The sequence below is a fragment of the Zonotrichia leucophrys genome, chromosome 3 (assembly GCF_028769735.1).
Source record: "Zonotrichia leucophrys gambelii isolate GWCS_2022_RI chromosome 3, RI_Zleu_2.0, whole genome shotgun sequence".
NCBI classification, from domain to species: domain Eukaryota; kingdom Metazoa; phylum Chordata; class Aves; order Passeriformes; family Passerellidae; genus Zonotrichia; species Zonotrichia leucophrys.
In genome coordinates, this window is record NC_088172.1 from 49833205 (window position 1) to 49849754 (window position 16550).

The following is a 16550-nucleotide window of genomic DNA, read 5'->3' on the forward strand; positions in this document are numbered from 1 at the left end:
TGACCTCTGTGTACTCCACAAATTGGAACCTGATAAATTCCACTTATCTGTGTCAAACCTCAACAACACTGCCACTGAAAATACGAGTGCATGATACTGCACTGACAGCACTGCAAATTATTTACTATTCCCCAGAACCTGTCATGAGCCCCAAGAGTGGTTTCTCCATCAACTCTGCCCATTTTCATTTGGTAAACAGTGACATTTCCCCTGCTTTACAACTGAAGCTAAAATAGCATCTTTCATTTCAGAACTTCCTGAACTTTATCAGAAACGTGTTTTATGCAGCAAGCACCGGCACTGGGAACAAACTGAGGGTATGAATAGCTGTGAAGAACCTACACAGGACCAAAGAAAATTAGGCACTGAAACAATCATCTCCCCTTCAGGAGGAGATGATTCTTTGAGCAGATTACAAAATACCACAAATTGCAAAGCAACACACCCCCTTTAAAAAACAGATTTCCAAGAAAACAATTCAAACAGTATTAATTTTTGGGGTTTTTTTCTTTTTTTTTTCTCATTTTATTGAATGAAACAAAACAAAATGCATAAACATAAGAAATAAGATCAGTGTTCCTCACATCTCATTTCTACAGTAGTCCTTCAGAGTCAACAGCTGCGAGTTCCTCCAAGCATAAAGGCCAAAAGAGACCACAGTGCCACAATACCAGAGATTCTAAGAGACAAGAATAATAAAATGATGTTAGGCTACTTATACGTACAGCTTTAATTTTTGTTTATTAAGAGCTTAGATTCTTTTTCAAACCATGTCAAGGCAAAAATTCACCCTTCATGAGCATCACTGTCACCATCTCACAAGAGGGGTGCACTTTGAATCTGGAATTCTCTCCCACTGCCAAGCTTTCAATTCAACTGTAGAAAAAATCCCACATCCATCCCACACCTGAGATTCTGCCTCCCTCTCACCAAGCTTACTAGAGGTCGTGCTGCAGCTCATTAAGATTACAACCTCCCTGCTGTGACAGCACATCCATAGTTTTGCGCTATCCTCAGGGAAACATTCCTGGGTTAACCAAGAGCGAGATTGAAGTCCAGCAGCCCAGCGCTGAAAGCTCAGGCACAGCCACGAAGCACCTGCTCCTCCGAGGGCTGGCAGGAGGACACTGCAAACACCAGGCCGGCTGCTGCTGTGCCAGGGCTCCGACCTGAAGGGAATGCTTCCCCCGCCCGCAACTCACTGCAGCAGGCAGTTCACGCTCGGCGAGTGCCTCCAGTGGCGATAGACGGAGACCTGCAGGTGAGGGTGGTGCCTGTAATCCCGCAGGACGTGCCTGACCCTGCAATGAAAGCACGCCTTGAGCCCAGCCCGCAGGCTGCCTGCAGCACCCCACAGCTCAGGGCAGCGATTTCCATCCAAGAGCTGTCACAGCAGAGAGAGGGTGGGACAAAGGCCTGGAGAGGGAGAGAGGACTCAAAGCTAAGACTTTCTGATCACTTACTGCTTGTATTTATTTGAGAGCAGAATGAACTGGTTCTTTGAAAGCCGTCTGACATCAAAGCAACAACGAGCCTTAAACTCTTGGTAAATCTGTCCCTCGGTCAGCCCTGGCCAGCCTCGGACATGAACAACCAAGGCAGGGGGATGGCGGCAAGGAGAATCTTCCCCAGAAAAATTCTGGAAAATGTACAGTATTGAGACATGTCTGAATTTAGAAATACTACTATAGAGACATTATTAATATAATAATAAAATATGCAGAACATGACAAATAAATGACAGGTTGTATAATATTGCTGTTTGTGTAAAATTAATTCTGTTTTGCCCCGAGATTCATCTAAGTATTGTCATAAAAGCAAATTGTCACGACTACCATGGAGAAACTACCTGAGAAACAGTAATGTAAACTGGCTAATGCCATCTTACAGAATAACAGCATAAATACACAGTGCAAAGCAGAAATTCAACTCATTGGCCATTTCAAAAGGTCCACTGCATCACTGGTATGATGACAATTTCTGCCAAGGTGGGCCCCAGCACCAGTGGATTGCTCTCCTCTAAGGAAGCTATCAGGCAGGCTGCTGACCTCTGCACCCCAGACACAGGTCACAGACCTGCAATTCATACGCACAATGCTTGAAACACCACCTCGGATGAAATTCACTTTGTTCACGTGCTCGGCCAACACAGCGAGGTACTGCGAGAAAGAAGGCTCAGCCTCCGCCGCACCACTGCATCAGAAAACAAAAGAGAACAAAGTCCTGTTTCTCCAGTACTGCACTGCTACACAGCTCAAGCTCTTCAACTAGTGACAGAATAGATATTTCAGATCTTAGTATCTTCCTACAGAAGTCAAAAAGCTGCAAGAAAAGGGAAGGGAACTTAACTGAAGGCACTGATTCACACAGATTTCAAAAATGGAAACTAATGGAAAATTATTTGACCCTTACCCAAGTGAACTGAACTTGAGAGAGCTTGTTCAAGAATAAAGAAGTCACAATGTCATTTCCCAACCTCTGAGCCATCACATGGCCCCTGATTTCATTTTTAAAATGTCAGCTTTGACATAAAACTTTGACATAAATACTACTTTCAGATTTATAAAATAAAAATCAAATTAGGACATGACATTTGCAATAACACTTTCTTTTGTCCAAAAGAAGACCAGTCTGAGAAACAAAAAGTCAGCAAAGAGAAGACTGTTTTCCATAGGAAAAACATCCCTTGTAATGCAATTTTCAGTCAACACTTAAACATTACTCACTCTGTGGATCTGCACAGTAGCAAATGAGCTGACATCAGAAGAACTAGAGAAAGGAATAATGAGGTGGCATTAGAAGAAAGCTAGAGAAACACAGCTAAATACATAGAAAGCAAAAATGCATTGAAGTGCAGCTAAGTTACTAAGAGCAACAGACAGTATATAAACAAATATTTCTTAGCATCAAATAGATCTAGAGAGAAGGAAAAGATTGCCAAATCCCAACACAAACTCTGAAGGAGTTTTTAAGAAGCATTTTACCTGAACCACAGAGAAATGCATCATAGCCTGCCTCATGAGGAAATTTCTTCTCGGCTGTAAGTGTCCAACAAAATCAGGAAGAAGTAAACACATCTAGCATGCTGTGAAAACTACTACACTGCAAAATCCTAATTCATGAGATCCACTATTCTAATGGTTCTTTTCCCCCTCCCCTCAACTCTGTTTCCTTCCTCACCCTGAAAACTTGACACTCAGTAAAAAGGCTGTGCTTCTAGCATGCATTTTAAAACACCAAAAAAGAAGCAGCAGTTACATGAATACCTGAAAACCTTAGCAAGATGCATATTGAAAAAACTTAACTTTTATGAAAGTCTAAACCAAACTGTGTTGTCTGTGTTATTGGTGGTATGGGAACCATTTCAAACACAGGATGCCCTGTGCTGCAGGACACGGTGCTGCCAGGAGAAGCCAGGAAACATCTGCCTCACAGCCAGTATCACCCCATGATCCTGGAGCAGCCACTGAGCTCCTGCTACTTTGCCATCAGCTCCTTCTACCTTCCCTTCTAAGACAGCTGCTCCCCACCTCCCCTTGCCCCTCCCAAGGGCTCCTGACTTCACAGTCCAAGTCAGGTTCAGCTCAGCCCAACACAGTGTGAATGCTGTCAGTATCAGCAGCATGAGGCAAACCTGCCCTGCATTTCCCTGGGGAAAATGTTCCCCAGGGACATCCAGAACTTGGGAGTCCAGGCTCAGGGTCTGGACAAAAATCTGTATCAGCAGCTCTGGGCAAATTCAGCAGACCCACTGGCATTCCTTCATCCTTTGTATGTGGTCACCCAGAGAGTGCAACAAAGCTCTTTTGGTCTATGTGACTCTGAAGATTTGCTTAAGAACATACCGTATCTTGAGCAGCCACTTGCAAGAGCTATAACAGGGCACGGTGGACCTTTGGGATTCAGGTTGCTGCTGAAGACAAGTGGATGTGTGATATTTTTGTCTTTTCTCAGTGTGTTAGAGAAAAGTTACTGTTCTCTAGTGACCTGTAGCTTCATTTCAGAAAAAAGCTACTGGAGACTTTAAAGTGAACTTTGGTAGGCCTCCAGGAAAAGGCCAAACTACTTACTGGAGTAGTATCTACCAGTTTTCTTCCTGAAAACTAACTCCTAAATCCTTTCTTAGTCTCTTCCCTCACTCAAAACTTGTAAGCAGCAATTTGTTCTAATTGCATACAAAAAAAAAAAAAAAGTGAGCAGAGTTAAAACTGCAGGGAAAGAGGTTTACTAGATGGTTCTATTTGAACAGGGAACCCTGGAGATTAAACAGATACCCCTGGAATGACAGAAATAAAACAAAGAACAATCAAGCAGAATACACAGTCTGAAATTGCTAATAAACAAACTCTCAGAATCCCAGTACTGTTTTTAAAAAAAAAATAATTTTGCATCTCCTTCTTGGGACTAGGAGGTAATGGGAAACAGGCAAAATTTTCCTTTCCTTAGCAAAATTGACATGCAAAAAAATTAATTCACAAAAGAAGTGTCAAGTCTCCTACCACATCATGACTATGCTCATGAGGTATAACATCTACTCATGTGCTCCATTTGAACGTAGTCTTTAGTTGCTGCTTTGGGCTCAGTGCAGCCCTCTCTTAGGACAGGCATTTGAAATTAGGATGTATTTTCACCAAGAACTGCATCTTACTCATTTCAGAACATGGCATAAGCAACATAATTCTCAAGCTGAGTGTACGGTTGCATGCAAACCAAACTTGTGACCAATGAAATAATGGCAATTCAATGAGAGAAGTGACTCGGAACAAATAATTTACTACACAAATTCTTTATAAGAAAGATGTGCAAATCCTTTGCTCCTAAATTTAGAAAGACAAGGATCCAACTGAAAAGCATTTGAGAGGAGGGAAAGTATGAACATGGGAAGTGGCTGACTGTGAAATATCTTTCCAAAGAAGACACAGGGATTGCTGAGAGCTCTATTGGCCACCACTTACCTGCACAAAACTGCATATGCCTCCACAAGACTAGATACTCGAGGAAACAGACATTTCTATAAAAGAGGAATGTATTAGGAAACCAACCACAACAGACCTTATGGTGAGTTCAATTACTTACATTGCCAGTTTGTTAAATAAGATCTAAAATTAGAACTTCCCAAGGCAACACTGATAACTTTGCAGTTCTGTTATCACAGGGCACTGAGGAAAAACATCCTCTCTCTTGAGTGAAACACAAGTTAAAACGTCAAACAAAAAAATCTGTGTATCTCACCTTCTGCATAGATTTTGTTACAGTCTTGGTGTCTATGATGACAGGAAAGAGGTTGTGAATATTCCTTTTAAACTCCTCATAGCTTTCTGAAAGCAAAGCACATGTGGAGAAAGGCATCAGGAAACTGAGGAAAATCCCATGCAACCACAAAGTAATAGGAAAGAGAAGTGACAGCAGGCAATGATGCTCTGTCCAGCATTTAGAACTCAGAAGAGGCAGCCAGCCCTGCTGCTGGCTAAGCCCTGCAGGTGTCTGTGGTGGCAGACTGCCACTGCACCCCTGTTCCACCCCCAGTGCACAGGCAGCAGCCCGGGACAGCAGCTACGCACAGCAGTACCTGGGAGGGGCCTGTAGAACTTGTCGTGGAGGTGCATCAGGTCCATAAGCATGTTGTGTCCCACCAGGGGCTACGGGAGGAATATAAACATAACAGCCCATTGGAGCACATTTCTGAAGAGAGCTCAGAGGTAAACACAGGCACACTCAACAGCTGTAATCCTTTCCTCCAGCGCACAACATCCACACACACTCACACAGGAGTCATTCAGGCAGCAAGGCTCACTGGAGAACTAGTGCCTTCAAGAAATCAGACTTGTGGACCCTCTGAGAAGCTATTGTCTCAGCAGCATTCTATTTTCAGTGGAGCTAAGTGGATTCAGGCTTCAGCTGAACAAGGTTCCAGCCATCAGGTTTATATGCTCACTTGCAAGGGCAGGGATGGTCTTTGCTGCATATCACCCATAGTCCTCTAAAGCTGAAATCCATCTGATAAGCTGCATACAGAACACAAGAATTTCCACACAAAGTCAGACCAATGGTCCACAAGGTCCAATAAACTCCTCTGACGCATGCTGAAAAGCACAGCTTGCCCAAAAGGCAATAATCTGCTCATGTTTCTTTGATGGTGACTCAAACTGTAACACTAGGGTTTTTAATATTGCATTTAACACAGCAAAATTAAAAAGAGATGAAAAATGAGAGCAGGGCTAAGACATTTTACCTTCTTGACTTTAACAAGTATTTGGAAGAGGTTGGTGAAGCCCCGGGCAGACAGGAGAATGAGCTTTTTCTGACAGCGGTCGTATGAAGAGTTCTCCAGAAGCTGACGATGCTCTGGACTCACCTTTTTCACCATTACCTGAAAAGAACAGTCACTGAGTATCTCAGCCTCCTATGTTAGTTGTATGTACATTGCTTACTGGGGGTCAGTAATGCTGAGGTCAAGTTCAGCTTCAAGGCACTGAAGGATTGAAAAACTGCATCCCCTGGGACCTTGGGACTGTCTCACTTCCATATGGAGATCACTGCTCCAGTAACTAAACAGGCCTGCTCAAAGTGAGTCTTAATTGTGCTTCTCTACTCAAGAGGACAATTCCTACCAAAGGGCTTTTCTGAGCACAAATTAACCTAATTCAATTTAACTTGATGGTAAGTTCATATATAAGTTGATATGGTAAGTTCATGGTACCAAAATCCCAGAAACAAACAGCAATCATACAAGCAGAGTTGCCAAAAGCAATTCTTCAGATAAGAAGGCTGGGTAAATCTGACATTCTGGAGGCATTGGTCATCAAACCAAAGCAGGACTAATGCAAAAAAAAGATTTCTGTAAGCTAATTCTAAGCAACTGACTGATATCATACCCATAACCCATAGTTTGAGAAGTCTACAACCATACTTTTACTACAGAAAATATTGTACTGAATGTAAAATACCAGTAGCAAATAGCAAAACAGCAAATCACAGAGTAAAAGTTTTCAAAGCAACTTCATGGCAGGAGTCAGCAAAGGAAAACCACAGAAAATGCTAAAACTGTATATTCTTGTGGAAGTACTAAAGGAGGGACTTTATTAAGTCTGAAGACACAGAGAGGGTGCTTCCAGAATTGCTCCAAAGACAAGTACTTCCATTTAAAAGGATTTTGGGGTTATGGGACAAACAAAAACCAGAGCTGCTCAGTTTTCTGTATCCCTTTTTTTAAAATCCCACAATTGACATTTCCTTTCTCATTGCCTTCTTCTGCTCCTTGGCCCTATCATTAAAAGTACAAGCAACATTTCAGAGTCCCTGCAAGAATATCAGTCCTATCTGCCCAGAGAGAAATCCTCTTTGCAAAAGGTCCACATTTCCATCTCACCTTCTTGTCTCCAAGAGGCTCTGTCCAAACATTTTCAAGAGCCTGCCTCAGAACCAGCTGAACTTCAATCATGTGATAGCCTATGACACACAAAAAAAAGTCAGGACAAGCTTCAGAGGTGCAGACAAGCCCATTAGGGAAAACACACCATTCCTCTAGACAGACGGACTGACATGTCTCTCCCACAACATATAGAAAATATTCCTCAACATATGATCCTGGTACATTACCACACACAATGACTGAAAGAAAACAAAACAAACAAAAAACATAGACACACACAAAAACAAACAAACAAACAAAAAACCCAACAACAACCACAAACCCACAGAAATTAAAAAAAAAAAAAAAAACACAAAAAAAAACCAAAAACCACAGTGAAAATTTCATGCAAATGAGCTTTTGTAAGGACACAGAGGAAAGGAAAAGACTAACTGAAGAGGGAGGGAGGCTACTACTCTGAAAAAGACACTCTCTGGTTTGGTACAGTTTCAGTTTCAGAGCAACAGGCCCAGAAGCCAAGCACACAAAGGGTAGCAATGTATTTTCCCCCACAGCTGACAAGGAACTAACCCAGTCCTCTTCTCAACAGCACTAAAAGAGACACCAGAATCAGTCTTCTTGCTTACTTAAACAAATGTCTTTCTTATCACAGGTGCTCACCAGTGCCAGTACTGATATTAAAATATCAGTATTATATCTAGCTGACAAAGCAGATAAAAAGCACAGCACAGTCTCCACCCCTCCTATTGCATACTCTGCAAAAAAACTCAACAGACAAAGCCTTGAATACTCTGTTCTTCCTAACCTTTTCTATATTATATTCTCTGACCTAGAAGATGAAGTTTTGGGTTCTGTGAGTAAAGCTACAAATTAATCCCTGCAAATTTTCCCTGTTCTTCAAGTCAGCACAGAAGTTCCTCAGCTCTGCTATAGTGCTCCCACAACCTAAGTGACCTGTTTATTCCCACTGGCATATATGTGTCTCTATGGGGCTCCCTGTTGCTCCAACGAGAGGGACTCAACTCTGAAAGGAGGGGAGGAAAATAAACAAAAAACCAAATCACCCAGGATTTAAAGCATGTAAAACGTTATCCTGATTCAGACTGACTACTAATTCTCCAGCTGCTGCTCAGAAAAAGCACAAAATGGAAGTTAATTACAACAAAGCATGCTCCAAGCATCCAGACATCCACTTCTGCTTCAGAAAGACCCACTACCCCAACAGAGCAGAGCAAAAGAGCCCAGAGATGAATTCCTGACAGGAGGCGAAGCATAAACTGTGGTAAAGAGTTGTAAAGGCAGGATGGGCACTGGTGTTTTCCCTCTCAATAGAGCAATTTAACAGAAGAAAGGACAGCTATAGCCCCAGAGGTTCACAAGAAATGATGAAGCCACTCAGAGCCCACAGGCACCTAAGAGAGGCACTGTTTCATACCACTCAGATCCTGCAGAACCATAGTATCCTCTTCCTTTGCTGCACCTATCCAAGTGGTCACTTCAGCAATAGCTTTCTTCAGGACATCCCTGTCTGCATTATTGGTGCTAAATGAGGGCAAAGAGGCAGTGTGAGAAAAGCTCGTTACAGGTGAAGCCTTGTGCCTTGCTGCAGGAATGCAAAAGCTTCATTTCCCAACACGCATCCAATTCTCCAATAATATCCTGTGATCTCAGTCTTCCTTCAGACACCATGGCACGCTGGAACAGCTGGCAGCGAGCTGTTCAGCCCCACAGGTTTCAGTATTCCTACAAAATGTGATCTGAGTGAAGCTGAGCCATGGGCACAGTACTGAGAAGAAGTGCTCACCTGCAGACTTTCCAGGTACCTGCTAAGAGGTGCTGCCTAAGGATCTTCTCCTGTACCTCATTCATGTACGGGATTCCATCTTTGAGGAACTGAGGGGAGAGAAAATGCCAGCTTGGTTACAATCCCCTGGATTTTCTCACAGCACATTAGAGAATTAGCAGATTAGTCAGGACAAACAAACTGTAGCCAATCCAACAGGTATGGAGGAAAGAAAAGGATATTTGTCAACCGTAATCAGTTTTTTTGCTCTTCTTTTACTTTTCCTTTAATAAGATGGTTCCTGCCCAGAACTGCAAAACAGTACTCTTATGGGATGACAGAGTCTGAATTTGATGGAAATTGTGGCAATATATAATATGCTGTAAATTGATACTTCTGCACCTTCATGGATAGTAAAGACACCCACCAGGGTTTGTTTAGCAAATCCTTAGCTCACCAAGATAAGGTTTTGGGGGTTTTTTGTGGCAGGAGAATCTGTCTGACACTGCCAAGGATGTGGTTATTGCCTTTACATTAGCTCAGAAAAAACAGCACTCACTACCCCTGTTGATAACTAAGTGCATGATGCATTCATACTTTAGGAAGATGCTATTTACCCCAGAAACCTTAACATTTAGGGATACTAATCTGATTTCTTCTGCAGTTGCACAGATTTCCTCTGTTCTGCATTTCTGGCAGAGATTACATACCTTGTTGTAGTCAAAGCCATAATGAGACAGGAATTGAATACTAGATGCAGAGAGGGTGAATTCCACATCCTTTATTCCCAGTGTTGAGGGAAAGAGAAAAAAGTTGTATGAATGCACCACATACCTAAAATGAAAAGAAAAATATCTCTAGAAGATAATTACAAGAACTAACTCCGCCCAAAGGGAATTATGTGTAAAATTTTATCTGCACTACCCTTATTGTAACAGAAAACTGCTTTTTTACTTACTTGTTTGAATTTTCTTTTGAGAATATTGCCAGCCCTGCAAGAAAGAAACTTCTGTTGAAATGGCAGCGTTTAGCTGGATGTCTACTGACAGCCTGCAAATGAGATGAGGAATGTGGGGAACCCCTCAAGAAATCCATGCTTTCCATTCAGGAATGTCACTGTGCCAATCCTAGCAGCAACTGCCAGGCCACTCCCTGGATTCCTGAGAGCTGAACAGGACAAGCTTTCACTGCTATGTGGGAAAATGAGACCAATCTGAATTAAACAACAAAGAGACTGAGCAATGGCAAGAGGTGAGATGGTGATGAGTCTCTGACTGTGCATACACAGATGAGTCTGTGGGACCAACTACACTACAATAGTGTTTGGAACAACCTGGGCACCACAGAGGACTGAAACATGGGTGTTACTTCTCAGGTTCTTTTTTCTTCTATTAGTCCCTAAAAGGCACACGAAGATCTTACATACTCCAAGACTTTCAACAATATTTCAAACTGTTTTCAAGCTTGCTTCATGACTCCTTACTGGTTCTTAACTGCCAACAGCTCTCCTCCACAGGCCCTTTCTCATGCTGATTTGTTATTTTGGGAATAACAGAAATAGCAGCCTTCATTTTCCTCATAGTCCCCTTACTCATAATGCACTGTATCAAATGACAGCTTTGAACAGGAGCTGCCGTCATACGCTTCTTGCTTGCATCCTCTGATTCAAAAGCCTTGTATTTTTAACTGTGACCTTTAAATATGGTCAACTTTAGACCTGTAAAAACAATACAGCCCACCTGACTTTATTTATTAAAAAGCTGATAGTGTTAAACATCGGGGCAGGGGTGGGGTGAGGGTAACCCAACAAGCAAAGGTCTCTGGAATGAGTGAATTAAGGGCAGAGGCATCTGCAGAATGCACCTGATAGCAAAAGGCCAGTTACCTGCACGACGCCGGGAGATCACTTTCCGTGTCAGAGCCGCACTTACCGAGCTGAACCAGAGTGAAGCGCTGAACACTGTGCCTGGCCTTCCCGTACCGCTCCGCAGGGGAGTCAAACAGGCTGGGAACAAAACCAGTATTGGGGAGGGGGCACACAAGAAGGGTTGCTATGCACAGGTTGTTCTCACAGGGCTAGAGCAACAAGTCTCCCTCACATTTCAAGTCCAAGAGCTTTACCTGGGTTCGTTGTTTTGTACGGAAGTTGAATGCAAACCAGTAAACTCCACATCAAGGGCTGTTCAAGTGGAAAGAACACAAGAAAATCTGAATTCGACACACCACCAGGACGGGGGTCTCTCACACACTTCTCTTCACCGTAACCTTTGTCAAATCACGGGAAGCAGGCTCAAGAGAAAAAGCTGTGGGGCTCACACCTCCAGCTGCCTCATTCCTGGGGCAGGATGAGGCAGGGACACCTCCCGCACGCCCCTCAGGAGGGGCCTGGTCACCCTGTGCTGTGTCCGTGCCCCCAGCCCGAACCCCAACCGGCCCCCAGCCGGCCGAACCGAGGCCAGCACCGCGGCTGGGGCTCCCTTTCCCCGTTTGAATCCCCGCGCCTCAGCGCTCGCTGTTCTGGGCAGCAGCGCCATTATCGGCTGCCATACCCCTCAGTGCCCGGGCCCCCACGTCGGGCAAGGGCCCTGGGGGGCCGAGGGCAGCACTGGGGCCAGACGAGACGCCCCCGACGCTCACCCATGAATGCGGCGCGGAGGATGCGGCGCCGGAGGCGCGGCAGGTGCTGGGCAAAGCCCTCGGCGCCCACCTCCATCGCCTCCCTCCCGCAGCCCGGCCCGGCCGGCGCGCCTGCGTGCCCGTCGCTGCCCCGCGGGGCGGGCCCCATCCGCGCCAAGGGATGGGAAAGGCAGGATCCTCCAGCGTGACCCAAGCGCTGGGAACGAAGGACTGGGAGGTTTAGGCTGGAAATTGTGGAGGCTGCGAAGGCGCCCGGCACAGCCCCCGCTCACAGGGAGCGCAGGGGCAGCTCCCACTGCGCGCCTGCTGGAAATACAGATCGCGCAGGGGCCGTCACTATCTGAGAGTTGTTATTATTATGAATCGACAGCTCGGTAAAAATCTAGTAAAACAGTGGGTTTTTTTCATTATGTCTGAGGATTTAATAAAGATGCCAGAAGCGGGCCGGGCTCACCCCGCACGTTGCTGAATGCCGGCACAGACCCTCGGCATTCCCTTCTCCTGCCCCAGAGCGCGCACACACGAGGCAGCAGGCACAGCGCCGGGACACGGGCACAGCAGCGGCACTGACCAGGCTGGCCGCCCTGAACTTGCCTGTCAGAGGGTTCCAACACATTTTCTGTGGGGATTTCACAGCCTGCTCGTAGCTGGGAGCTCTGCCGAGCCATCAGGCAGAGATGCTGACAGCACCAGCCTGTGCCAAGCAGCAGACAGTCACACAAGGGGAGAAAGGCGCTTCTTATTCCCTATAGCATGAATTTCTGCAGCTTGCCTTCTAGACCTATCCATGTGGTTAAGCAGTTAGAACCTCAGGATTGCAAGAAAGGCGCAAAGATGAGTTGGGGGAGTTTAATATTTTCATTAAGGCTTTGCGCATCTTTATCACTTTATCACAGTTCTAAACATTAATGTAATGTCTACACTTTGCTAGGTTAGATTGGCAGTGTACAGGGATCAAATATCAAAGCATTTCCAGAGTTCAGGCTGGAACAAACAAAATCAAATATTAAAAATAAAAATATATTTTCAAAACATTGAATTATTAATAAATTTTGTCAAGCTGAACTATGGTAAGTTTATTCTAGCATTAAAGGTGTTGATCATTCTAGAATAAAGAATATGACACACTCCTATCCATTTGAAAATATTTTATTATAAGATGACACATTCCAACGTTTTCCAGCTCTGGACCTTCCCTTTGCCAGTACAGAAACCCAAAGAAGTGATCCTTGTTCCTCGGAAAGTCTTCCCAACAATCTCTATTTTACCGGTAGATTCTTCTTGGTTCATGCAGAACAACACCACCCTCCTTCACAGCTTTCTCAAATTCCTGGATCTTGTTTAAAAGATAGACACAAATAAATACAAAAGAAAGCCAGCGGGACTTAAATATCAGTGGGAACATGTTATAAGGAGGGGCAGAGGTTAACAGCCTCATGGAAGCATAATATCAGGAACTGCAGCTTGTCAAAGCCCTTCTCAGTGTTGCAAGGAAGGACTGTCAAGCTACATAAGAAAATTGAAGGTGAAGGGAAGTAAAATGAATGCCTAAAAAGGAAAGAAGGGCCAAAAGAATAAGTAGATGGGTACTTGCCGAGTCACAGCGGTGTTCCCAGGGGATAATGGCTTTAAAGTTCACAAAGTTGATTCCTGCTTCCAAACAGCGCTGTGCTATGACACGGCCAAGGTTTCTGCATGCAGCTACTCCCTTGGGACTGTACAAGTGTCTCTTTATGGCCCACTCTCGGGTAGAGGCAGATACCACAACATCCCCGTTGGAGCGCTCGACAAAGGCTTCTACGTAATGCTGCGTCCGCTCTAGCCGTAATCTGAGGGCAGGAAAGAAGTAAAAGGGGATTATAATGTCTTTTCCAGAGAACAGGGTCAAATGCTTAAATTACTCTCTTTATGAAATAAAACTGAGTGGATTAATATATTACATTATATTACAAGTTTTGCCTAGTAAGACACAAAATAGAACTCATTTTATTCCTCCAATTCACTCCTCATGTTGGGAGGAAAGGGTTAAAAGCGGAAGAATATCAAGGAGGATTCTCTCAAGTGACCTTGCAGCTGGGAATGCCAAGTCCTGGAGAATAACATTGTGGGAAACCCCACATATTATGCCTACTGCTGTTTATCCTCTGACTGTTTTGAGAAGTAGAATCTCTGTGTGGAGGTAACAGAGGTGTTCGAAGAGCCTTGGAGGCTCTCTCATGGACATGCTTGAGCTCCCTCTTTTGACAGACAGACCGTCAAAGCTCAGAGATCATAAAAAGCACAGGAGTGACCATAGCATGATGGCAAACCTAAATGCCCCTAATAAATGGGTGCCAACAGCAGGCTCAGCATCTGCACAGACTAGGCCTAACAGTGCCTGCATTCCTGCCTGTGTCTCTACCTGGATGTTGCTTTGGGCTCCTTCAGTTAGCAAGGTAATGAAATTAAGTGTACTGTTTGCATTTCAGCCATAGTTTTGTGGTCATTCCAGCAGCCTGCATGTGTTGACTCATACAACTCCTATTGGTAGCTCAGAAGAGTGAAATTCCAAGAGCAACTTCTCATCAGTTACTCAGGGCACAGTCCTACGTTGCCTCAGAGCAGCACCCACTCCAAACCAAGCACTGTACACATGTACAGCATGGAACAGATATATATGAGGGGAACCACTCCAACAGAAATGGAACTTTGGAGTCACTATTCAGTCCCTTAAAAGCTTGAGCTAACACAGCAGGTGTTGAGATCTGACACAGCAACTTGCTGAGATCTGCAAGTGCTCAGAAAGTACCCCATAAGCATCCACACAGAACAGCAGAATATTTATTAGGAGCAACTATTTCTTATTGCACTGAGATAGTATCGGCTTTCCTGGTATGAACAAATGGATAGAGTTCTCCCCACAAGGACAAAATAAAGACTTTGAAATGCCAGCTTAAAATGAACTTATTTTCCAGAGGACAACTAAATTAAAACAAAACAAAACCTACAAATTTAAAACAACCCTAAACAGACTATTGTGGTGCCACAAATAAAACTATGAAGCATGGTAAGCATAGCAGTGAGAGAATGCAGTATAAAAGCTGTTGCTTAAGCAACATTACTATTGCTTTAACAATAGATGGAAAAATCTTGACTACATATGCTTTCACGTGCCACTAGTCCTCTCTTCTCTGAACATAGAGGAGGCCTGCTGATTAACACTAATGTGCTAACTGATTCAGCAACCCAAAATACATATTTTGTATGTAGGTTTCTGGGGTTTGTTTTGTTGTTTTTGAGGGTTTTTTTTCTTTCAGAGTCTTAATTTCTGGCTTAACTTAACTGACTCACCTGTGCCAGAACTCACGCTTTGGCCATGTGGTCTTCCAGCCCCGCTCCTTCCTAGCCAGGGCCATCTGCTCCAAGTTCCGAGGATTTCTGTTGGTGAAGTTTGGAGCAACAATCTCATTTTCACTTGTGTCCACTTCAGTCTCAGTTTTGAGACTGGCTGTAGTTGATGCAAAACGAAAACCTTGGGGGGGAGAGCAGATACAAAACCACCAAAGATTAAAAAAACATGCAGTGCAGACCACAGAATGGATACAGTACAGAATGACATAGCTTACAGAAGTCAGCAGGGTAGAATAATCTTGCTTTTATTTTTTAAGCAGTTAAAATTGAATGACAAGACCTCAACCTGTTTCCCCAATTTATGAGATGAACTCCAAGTATACTAATGCCGTGTCTAAACTCGTATATAAAATACAAACTCACGCGTGACTAGGAAATCCCTAGGTCCAAAGCTTTACAAAACGCTGAAAGCGAAGTACACAAGAAACCAGAGGCAGCGTTACCAAAGAACAAGGTATAAACCCTTCACCCTTTGCGCAGGAGCCCCGCCAAGACACCCGGCCGCCGGATGGCCCCGGGAGCACGGAGGCTGCGGAGCCGCAGCCCGGAAAGGCCGGCACGGCGAGCCCTGGGCTTACCCGCTGCACGGAGCCCGCCGGCAGCCTGCAGCAGGCGGCTGCTCAGCGCCATGGCGAGCCGGAGCCGCCACAGCCCCGGGCGGTGGCACTCCCGCGCCTCCGCTCAGGGACACTCGGGCGCCGCCATGCGCGAGGGGCGGCGCTTCCCGCGGAAGCGGCCGCGGGAATTCCGCCCTCCGCCGCCGGCCCAGGGTCAGGCGGAAGCGCCGAGCGCGGGGCCGGGGCCGCCCCGCCGGCTGAGCCGCCCCAGCGCCCAGGGGAGGGGCGCCCGTGTGCTACTCGCGTCTCACAAAACAGACCAAAAAACACTGCACCGACTCGGGGGATCATCTTTTAACCTTTCTCCGCGGAAAAAAGAGCTTTAGGGAATGCCTCTGGGTCGGCTTTTCCGGGAACGGGTGTAGGGAAGAGGGAGCAAGGCGCAGAAAGGAAAGAGCAACAGTCAGGAACTGCCATTATCCTGTTTTGGGCTTCTTTGCAACTGCTCCTGCGGCACACAGGTACAGCAGAGCTTCTCTGCCTTCCCCAAGCATCCTCCTGACCGCGCAGGAACCTTACTTTGGAGCTGTATTTAACTGCTGTAGTCCTGAAAATGCTTTTAATGAGCCATCTAAGAGCAAATTGTATTGAAAGGAGGATGAAGGCCTGGGGATTCCCCTGGCACCACCTGGCAGGGGAACTCTGGACACTGCCATAGGAGCCAGGTATAACTCTGGCAGTGGAGGTCGCTGCTGGCCACACAAGGTACTTGCTTGTCAAAATACAAGAAGCCTGTTCACATCATGCCTTA

General features: G+C 45.0%; 2 protein-coding genes across 5 annotated transcripts; both read right to left on the reverse strand.

Annotated features, from left to right (window-relative positions):
- Window positions 1–496: 496 nt before the first annotated feature.
- Window positions 497–11962, reverse strand: PNLDC1 (PARN like ribonuclease domain containing exonuclease 1). 4 transcript variants are annotated; one of them, XM_064708116.1, is made up of 19 exons: window positions 11793–11962; window positions 11277–11334; window positions 11087–11160; window positions 10114–10147; window positions 9866–9989; window positions 9177–9265; window positions 8808–8914; window positions 7370–7449; window positions 6233–6370; window positions 5570–5639; window positions 5233–5318; window positions 4956–5011; window positions 3846–3913; window positions 2985–3038; window positions 2727–2769; window positions 2094–2193; window positions 1464–1639; window positions 1203–1301; window positions 497–679 (listed from the first exon to the last, which is right to left on the reverse strand). In XM_064708116.1, exons 1-19 carry the CDS (start codon window positions 11938–11940, stop codon window positions 613–615), a joined length of 1671 nt encoding a protein of 556 aa, XP_064564186.1. In that variant the 5' UTR covers window positions 11941–11962; the 3' UTR covers window positions 497–612. The 4 variants fall into 4 exon arrangements, 3 of the variants coding, with proteins under 3 accessions (XP_064564186.1, XP_064564187.1, XP_064564189.1); XM_064708117.1 differs by having other exon boundaries at window positions 507–679; window positions 3846–3910; XR_010439550.1 differs by lacking the exon at window positions 497–679 and having other exon boundaries at window positions 2111–2193.
- Window positions 11963–12925: 963 nt separating this feature from the next.
- On the reverse strand, window positions 12926–15929 carry MRPL18 (mitochondrial ribosomal protein L18). The gene is made up of 4 exons (XM_064708120.1): window positions 15761–15929; window positions 15123–15303; window positions 13387–13621; window positions 12926–13128 (listed from the first exon to the last, which is right to left on the reverse strand). Exons 1-4 carry the CDS (start codon window positions 15810–15812, stop codon window positions 13057–13059), a joined length of 540 nt encoding a protein of 179 aa, XP_064564190.1. The 5' UTR covers window positions 15813–15929; the 3' UTR covers window positions 12926–13056.
- Window positions 15930–16550: the final 621 nt, after the last annotated feature.